The sequence below is a fragment of the Archocentrus centrarchus genome, chromosome 12 (genome assembly GCF_007364275.1).
Source record: "Archocentrus centrarchus isolate MPI-CPG fArcCen1 chromosome 12, fArcCen1, whole genome shotgun sequence".
Taxonomy (NCBI): Eukaryota; Metazoa; Chordata; class Actinopteri; order Cichliformes; family Cichlidae; genus Archocentrus; species Archocentrus centrarchus.
In genome coordinates this window covers 6789139-6796943 of record NC_044357.1, presented here as the reverse complement: position 1 = coordinate 6796943, position 7805 = coordinate 6789139, and the positions used below count along the sequence as shown (strand labels likewise).

Below are 7805 nucleotides of genomic sequence, written 5' to 3'. Positions count from 1 at the left end.
TTAGAAACATCCAAACAGAAGCTTACTCTGTGAGTCAAACACAGTTCTCAGTGGTTCCCGCACATTTGCACTCTTTTTGTGTTTGGAGTTATGAGGATGTTTCATAACTCCAAACTTGAATTTAAGACAGTCTGACTGGTTTCCTTAGTTTGGTTCATGTAAATAATGAGTTTGAGCTTAATTGCCTAAAACTGATGTCTGAATGTCTTCAACTGTTGCTGAAGTTCAAATGTTTAAGATGAAGCTTTTGCCACAGTTTATGACCATTTCTTTTATGAAGTCATTGTTCAGTGAACATCACACTGATGGGCTGCAACAAGCTCCTTTAAATGTTGTGTGTAGTCAGTGCTGCTGTCAGTAACTCAGCTGTCAGTGAGCCGGTGAGAAGCTTCCAGATGTTACTCTGGAGGAGGCTGGAAAACTTTGGAAAAGGAGCGGCATAATCCTGGGCATGAATATTTGAAGGTTTCAAGTTTTATGTCTTACAGATGTTTTTGTGAAATTGTGTATTTATAGATGACCTAATTTCAGATCTGTGTAGAGGCAGTAGTAGAGGAAGCTGGTAGTCAATAGAGGGGCAGATCGAGGTACCAGGTATTTTAGTGTGTATCAGTAAAACTGTTTACAATTGTTTTTAAATGTCTCTTTAATAAAACCTTTAATATTGTAAATTTGTCTCCCTGCAGCACACCTGTGAGCCTCTAGCTGCTCTTGCCGTGGAGAATTGTTTTTGGAGATTTAGTGTGATGCTAATTAGAGTTAAAGATCATTGAAGGGGTTTATTCACCTCGTATGCTTTGATTGGCTGCAGTGAAATTGTCCCCAGACCTACTCTGTGGAGTGGGGAGTTTTATTCTTACTCCTGAATGAAATGATGTGAAATAAAGATTTCTTTATAAAACAAAAACTTTGAGTGAACACAAATCTGTTGTTTTCCCAACTGACCTGTCGTGTAACACAAAGTGATGATTTAATCAAACTGTATCAGAGACAAAGCGGGTTTTTAGGACACTCGAGCCTAACGTTAGCTGCCATAACGTTAGCTTATAACCAGCTGTGCAGCAAACTACAAGGAGCGATCCTGATCCATAAATCTGGTCCATTCTGGATTCATCCCGCTGTGCGAATGGACTCCGATCCGGACCCAGTTTGCAGATCCATTACAGAGTCTGTGATACATCAGGATGGATCCGGTCCCGAGTCTCTTTACTATCTGAGGTGGTTTATGATGAATGTGTTTGAAAATGAAGCAGAAGAATTAAATGATGTTTGTGTGAAAAAATGCAATTTCAAAAGTTTTTGTGGGGCACTCTACATGTAACTTCTGTGATACACAACTGTGAATAAAATGAGTTGTACACCATTAATGAAGCCATGAGGACATACACACAAAAACATGAGCTAGTGCTTCCTCTCGTCCTGTTGTACATACTGACAGAAACCTCTTTTGTTTACTTTGTATTCATTTATTATATGAAGACATCAAAACACAACACAGTTCAATCACACTTAACAACTAAGAAAGGAAACTTAACCACTAAAAAAGGAAACTTAATAACTAAAAAGGAAACTTAACAACTAAAAAAGGAAACTTAACCACTAAAAAAGGAAACTTAATAACTAAAAAGGAAACTTAACAACTAAGAAAGGAAACTTAACCACTAAAAAAGGAAACTTAATAACTAAAAAGGAAACTTAACAACTAAAAAAGGAAACTTAACCACTAAAAAAGGAAACTTAACAACTAAAAAAGGAAACTTAACAACTAAAGTTTAGGAAACTCAACCACTAAAAAAAGGAAACTAAACAATTAAAATTTAGGAAACTCAATCACTAAAAAAGGAAACTTAATAACTAAAATATGGGAGGAAATATAACTTGAAACAAGTCAAAAAGGAGATGGGAAAGATAGAGGGAATGGGAGGGAGGAAAAATGGAAGGTTAGGGGTGTTAAAGAGAAAGGCGTGGTAGGAGGAGAGGGGGGAGGATGAGGAGACAGAGGGAAGGATGAGGGGGGTGAGGAGACAGAGGAAGGATGAGGAGAGGGGGGAGGATGAGGAGACAGAGGGAAGGATGAGGAGAGGGGGGGAGGATGAGGAGACAGAGGGAAGGATGAGGGGGGGGGGGGTGAGGAGACAGAGGGAAGGATGAGGAGGGGGGGGTGAGGAGACAGAGGGAAGGATGAGGAGAGGGGGGGATGAGGAGACAGAGGGAAGGATGAGGAGGGGTGAGGATGAGGAGACAGAGGGAAGGATGAGAGGGGGGTGAGGAGACAGAGGGAAGGATGAGGGGGGGGTGAGGAGACAGAGGGAAGGATGAGGGGGGGGGATGAGGAGACAGAGGGAAGGAGGAGGGGGGTGGTGAGGAGACAGAGGAAGGATGAGGAGGGGGTGAGGATGAGGAGACAGAGGGAAGGATGAGGGGGGGGAGGATGAGGAGACAGAGGGAAGGATGAGGGGGGGAGGATGAGGAGACAGAGGGAAGGAGGAGAAGGAGGAAGTGGACTTCATGTCTTAGTGGATTTCTTCTGCTTCTTCAGCTCTTTCATTGTGTTCAGCAGCTGCTGCTCGGCCTCTTTCACTTTTCCTTTCAGTTTCTTTTTGGCCTCTTTTGCTTTCACTTTCACATTCTTCTTGGCTGCTTTGTGTTCTAGTTTGAGCTGTCTGAGAGCTGTTTTACAGTCTTTTGCTGTCATTTCAGTCTCGGGCATGTTTGTATTTATAGAAACTTCTATTTTTTCCTCCTCTAGTTTTTGTTTGTGGCCAATAATTCCTTTTTAGATCTTCTGAGTCTTTTTGGCCATCAGCTTTTCTTTAATTTCTTCTTGGAGCACACGCTGCACTTCCCGCAGTTTCCGCTTCGCAGTTGTGGTTTCGTCCTCTGCCTGCTCCCTTTCCTCCTCTTCAAATGTTTTGAATAATTCGGACAAGTAATCCTTTATGTTCCCATTTTCATTTTCAGCCTCCAGTCTTCCTTTGACTTCCTCTTCTAGGGCTTTTTTGTGCTCTGCCCACTCTCTTTCTCTTCTCTCTTTTTCTAATGTGTTCTTCACCTTTAACTCTTCGTTCTTTGCATTTTCACAGTCATGTTTTGTTTTTTGCACCTCCCTTTCCTCCTCTTCAGCTGCTTTGAATAATTCTAACAAGTCCTCCTTTATTTTCCCATTTTCATTTTCAGCCTCCAGTCTTCCTTTGACTTCCTCTTCTAGGGCTTCTTCCACTTCCTGTAGCTTCTTTTTGAGATCTTCTGCATCCTTCTCCACATGCTCTTTTCCTTTTCTTTCTTCTTCTAATTCTTTCTTTACTGCTCTCAGTTCCTTCTTTATGTTCTCTACTTCCATCTTTGCCTCCATTTTCCCTTTTTCTTCCTCTTTAAGTTGATGTTGAACTCGTTGCACATCTTCTTTGAGCTTGTAGTTTTCCACCTGCAGGGAATAAAAGGCTTCGCGCAGCACGATAAGCTCTGAGACGGTTGTGAAGGGCGAGGTGCTCACCAGTCCTGCTCTGGAGTTTGGCCTGTTCATTGCGTCTTTTCCACCAAGAAATGAAGCAACAGATCAGGACAGAATTATTAGCCTCCCATGAAAATCTCTTTTTTTTTTAAAGTGCTGTTACAGTTTCTTCTCAATCGATTTGGAGCAATTCTCACACTTTTGTCACTCACAACTCTAAAGCTCTCATTTTCCTAAATACTGTCCAGCATTGTGTTAGTGTTTCAATCAAATGACCTCAAACATTTTTTGAGGTCGAGCAACCAACAAGTGTACCTAATAAAGTGGCTGCTGAATGTATGTAGCATGTCTTTATGGACTATATAGTAGTTGACGCCATGTTGCCTTTTGCACAGGTGAGTATAAGTTATGAAAAATGCTTTAACTGTTTGGAGAACTGCATTAAGAGTGGTGAAAATCACTTTTGTGCTGTGAGAATTGGGCCAAATCAACTGAGAAAAGTTTTAATCAAAGGAAGAAATTTGTAAAAGAGGAAATGAAGCTACCTTTCAGGTGTTCACAGTCGAAGCTGTGTTCTTCCAGTATTTTGTTGTTGTGCTTTCACTGTGATAATTTCTGTTTTATTTGAGATGCTGAGATGTCTTTTCTGCTGTGTTGTCTGTTGTCTGCTGTGTTGTCTGTTGGCTGCTGTGTTGTCTTTTGTCTGCTGTGTTGTCTGTTGGCTGCTGGCTGCTGTGTTGTCTGTTGTCTGCTGTGTTGTCTGTTGGCTGCTGTGTTGTCTGTTGGCTGCTGTGTTGTCTGCTGGCTGCTGTATTGTCTGTTGGCTGCTGGCTGCTGTGTTGTCTGCTGGCTGCTGTGTTGTCTGCTGGCTGCTGTGTTGTCTGTTGGCTGCTGGCTGCTGTGTTGTCTGCTGGCTGCTGTGTTGTCTGCTGTGTTGTCTGCTGGCTGCTGTGTTGTCTGCTGTCTGCAGTGTTGTGTTGTCTGTCTTGTTTAAAAATGCTGAAACTAAGCGATGTGATGACATCAGAGTTCTACTGAACATTGTGTTTTGAAATTTGTAACAAGCCCCGCCTACATAGAACAGTATTGTCAGATGCTCATGTTGCCTAGCAACAACAGCTCTTACTGACCAATGGACACTGCCATGCAGGTACTGTTTCTGCAGGTACTGTTTGTGCAGGTACTGTTTCTGCAGGTACTGTTTCTGCAGGTACTGTTTCTGCAGGTACTGTTTGTGCAGGTACTGACAGGTAAACTCTTAATGGATGACCATCGACTTCAGTGACCGAATCAGTCTGAAGGACTGAGTCAGTGAAACACAGCACGTGATGAAAACCAGCACCTGAATATGAAACAGGCCACCTCATTAAATAAATGTGTGTTATCACAGCACTAATGCCTGTTGTAAAGTTAGGAACCAGTGGTTTTTGCTCTTGGCTTATTTTGCTAATGAAACATGTGACTGTGATACATATGATTAAAAAAAAAGAAATCAGGAAGGGGGCAAATACTTTTTCACATCACTGTACATGTTGGATTTGTTGAGAACAATAAAACATGAACAGGCTGCCAAGCACTTCCTGCTTTTAGTGATTTAATGAGTTGCGGTCATACAATTCAATTCAATTCAATTTTATTTATATAGCGCCAAATCACAACAAACAGTTGCCTCAAGGTGCTTTGTATTGTGGGTAAAGACCCTACAATAATACAGAGAAAACCCAACAGTCAAAACGACCCCCTATGAGCAGCACTTGGCGACAGTGGAAAGGAAAAACTCCCTTTTAACAGGAAGAAACCTCCAGCAGAACCAGGCTCAGGGAGGGGGGGTCATCTGCCACGACCGGTTGGGCTGAGGGGAGAGAAAAGACATGCTGTGGAAGAGAGCCAGAGATTAATATCAATTAATGATTAAATGCAGAGTGGAGTATAAACAAAGTAACTAAGGTGAATGAGAAGAAACAGTGCATTATGTGAACCCCCCAGCAGACTAGGCCTATAGCAGCATAACTAAGGGATGGTTCAGGGTCACCTGATCCAGCCCTAACTATAAGCTTGATCATAAAGGAAAGTTTTAAGCCTAATCTTAAAAATAGAGAGGGTGTCTGTCTCCCGAATCCAAGCTGGAAGCTGGTTCCACAGAAGAGGGGCCTGAAAGCTGAAGGCTCTGCCTCCCATTCTACTCTTAAGTATCCTAGGAACCACAAGTAAGCCAGCAGTCTGAGAGCGAAGTGCTCTGTTGGGGTGATATGGTACTATGAGGTCTTTCAGATAAGATGGTGCCTGATTATTCAGGACCTTGTATGTGAGGAGAAGGATTTTAAATTCTATTCTAGATTTAACAGGGAGCCAATGAAGAGAAGCCAATATGGGAGAAATCTGCTCTCTCTTTCTAGTCCCTGTCAGTACTCTAGCTGCAGCATTTTGGATCAGCTGAAGGCTTTTCAGGGAGCTTTTAGGACAGCCTGATAATAACGAATTACAATAGTCCAGCCTAGAAGTAATAAATGCATGAATGAGCTTTTCAGCATCACTCTGAGAAAGGATGTTTCTAATTTTAGAAATATTGCGCAAATGCAAAAAAGCGGTCCTACATATTTGTTTAATATGTGCATTGAAGGACATATCCTGGTCAAAAATGACTCCAAGATTTCTCACAGTGTTACTGCAGGCCAAAGTAATGCCATCCAGAGTAAGTATCTGGTTAGACACCATGTTTCTAAGATTTGTGGGGCAGAGAACAAGAATTTCAGTTTTATCTGAATTTAGAAGCAGGAAGTTAGAGGTCATCCAGGCCTTAATGTCTTTAAGACATTCCTGCAGTTTAATTAATTGATGTGTGTCATCTGGCTTCACACACCTGTCAGGTCTGATGTGTTTGTGGGGGACCCCGGTAACTGAAACATATGCACATATTTAATGGCATTTATTGCATCTGTTTAGCCCGTGAACCTATGAAACACTATGTGTGACACGTGTCACTGAACATCAGCTCAGCTGTCTTCCTGCAGTCATTTCAGCTCTGGGTCACAGGTCAGTTTCCTCCTGCCAAACTAAACCTTTATTGTTCTCAGCCTGTGGCCTAAAGCTGAAATGATTGGTAAGAAGGGGACTGAGCTCGTGTTCAGGGACATGTTATATATGCTTTTTATATATAAATAAATGTAATTAAATTAAAGTGACATAATTTAGTTACCATGGATCCCACAAACACTATGACCTGATAGGTGTGTGACTGGGCCTCACTAAATCCCTAAAACCAGAATGTCCTTGGCAGCCTATTTATGACATCAGGGTTACACTTATCTAAACAATAACCAAATATTTGCTGTATCTGAGTCATTGTAACAATTACAACTGAGAACAAGTAAAGGTCCAATTTAGCAGGAGGGAATGGACTTGATTACAGCCATGCTACAGCAGACCTCACGTTTATCAGAGATGTTATGTTTAACATGGTAGCATTGCGCTATAACGATTGTCATGCTTTCCATCTTAGGTTAGGGCAGTGTTTCTCAAACTGTGGGGCGCAGGGTCATGTTGAACATGGGATTAGCGAAACAAGGAAACATTAGCAGGCACATTAGCACAGCGACTACAGTAGCAAAACTCTCCACGCTCACCGTCTGCTGTGTACTTTGAGCCGTCGTGCATCTACAAAGCCAGGACAGCTGGTGCAAAATATGTATGTGACTATAGAACTACAGAATAATGCTGCACAATTTCTTTTTACTTTGGGGGGCATTTTAGGCATTTACAGCTGGGACACTATGTATAGACAGTGCAGTTCATGTTTGTCATTTAACCTTTGATAGACCCACTGAGGTAACCTCCAGGAAATGACACTAGTGTCATGCTGCTTGGTTCTTAAACTGTTGTTCGAACATCTGTGTGGTCTTTCCACCGGGGTTCTGCTTCTGACAGCAGCCTGTGTGGACTTACCGCAGTCCAGATGCAAAATCTCTTTCACTTACTAGAATCCAACCTACCACAGTCAGCTTCACTCTGCTGAATCTGTTGACCTCGACCTACCACACAGTCCGAGGACACGTCAGGCACATGCGCAAAAATTCAGTCATTCTGAGATCAATAGTTATGTTTCCGCCAAACAATCAGCCATCATACATTGACCATACTGCAGCAAACTGCTGATCCAATGGTAAATGTCTCTATTAAGACAGCTTATATCAGTGTTTGTCTGTTGCAATATGAGGGCTTTACCAAGAAGGATTCGATGCATTGCTGAATTATTATTTGCTTTTTATATGTGTGTGATTATTTGAGAGAAACAGTATGCTCTTTTTGTATCTAAAGTTTGCATAAAGCAAGTAATGTCTCTCATGCAGTATATGTT

General features: G+C 41.9%; 1 protein-coding gene across 1 annotated transcript; it reads right to left on the bottom strand.

Moving 5' to 3' along the window:
- Positions 1–2776: 2776 nt before the first annotated feature.
- Positions 2777–4143, bottom strand: LOC115789721 (stress response protein NST1-like). Its single transcript, XM_030743235.1, has 2 exons — positions 3997–4143; positions 2777–3528 (listed from the first exon to the last, which is right to left on the bottom strand). The coding sequence occupies exon 2, from the start codon at positions 3521–3523 to the stop codon at positions 2777–2779; it is 747 nt and encodes a 248-aa protein (XP_030599095.1). The 5' UTR covers positions 3524–3528; positions 3997–4143.
- Between the last annotated feature and the right edge of the window lie 3662 nt (positions 4144–7805).

Bases quoted from the DNA above. Each gene is read 5' to 3' on its own strand.
- LOC115789721 (XM_030743235.1), bottom strand. From the start codon at position 3,523: ATGAACAGGCCAAACTCCAGAGCAGGACTGGTGAGCACCTCGCCCTTC.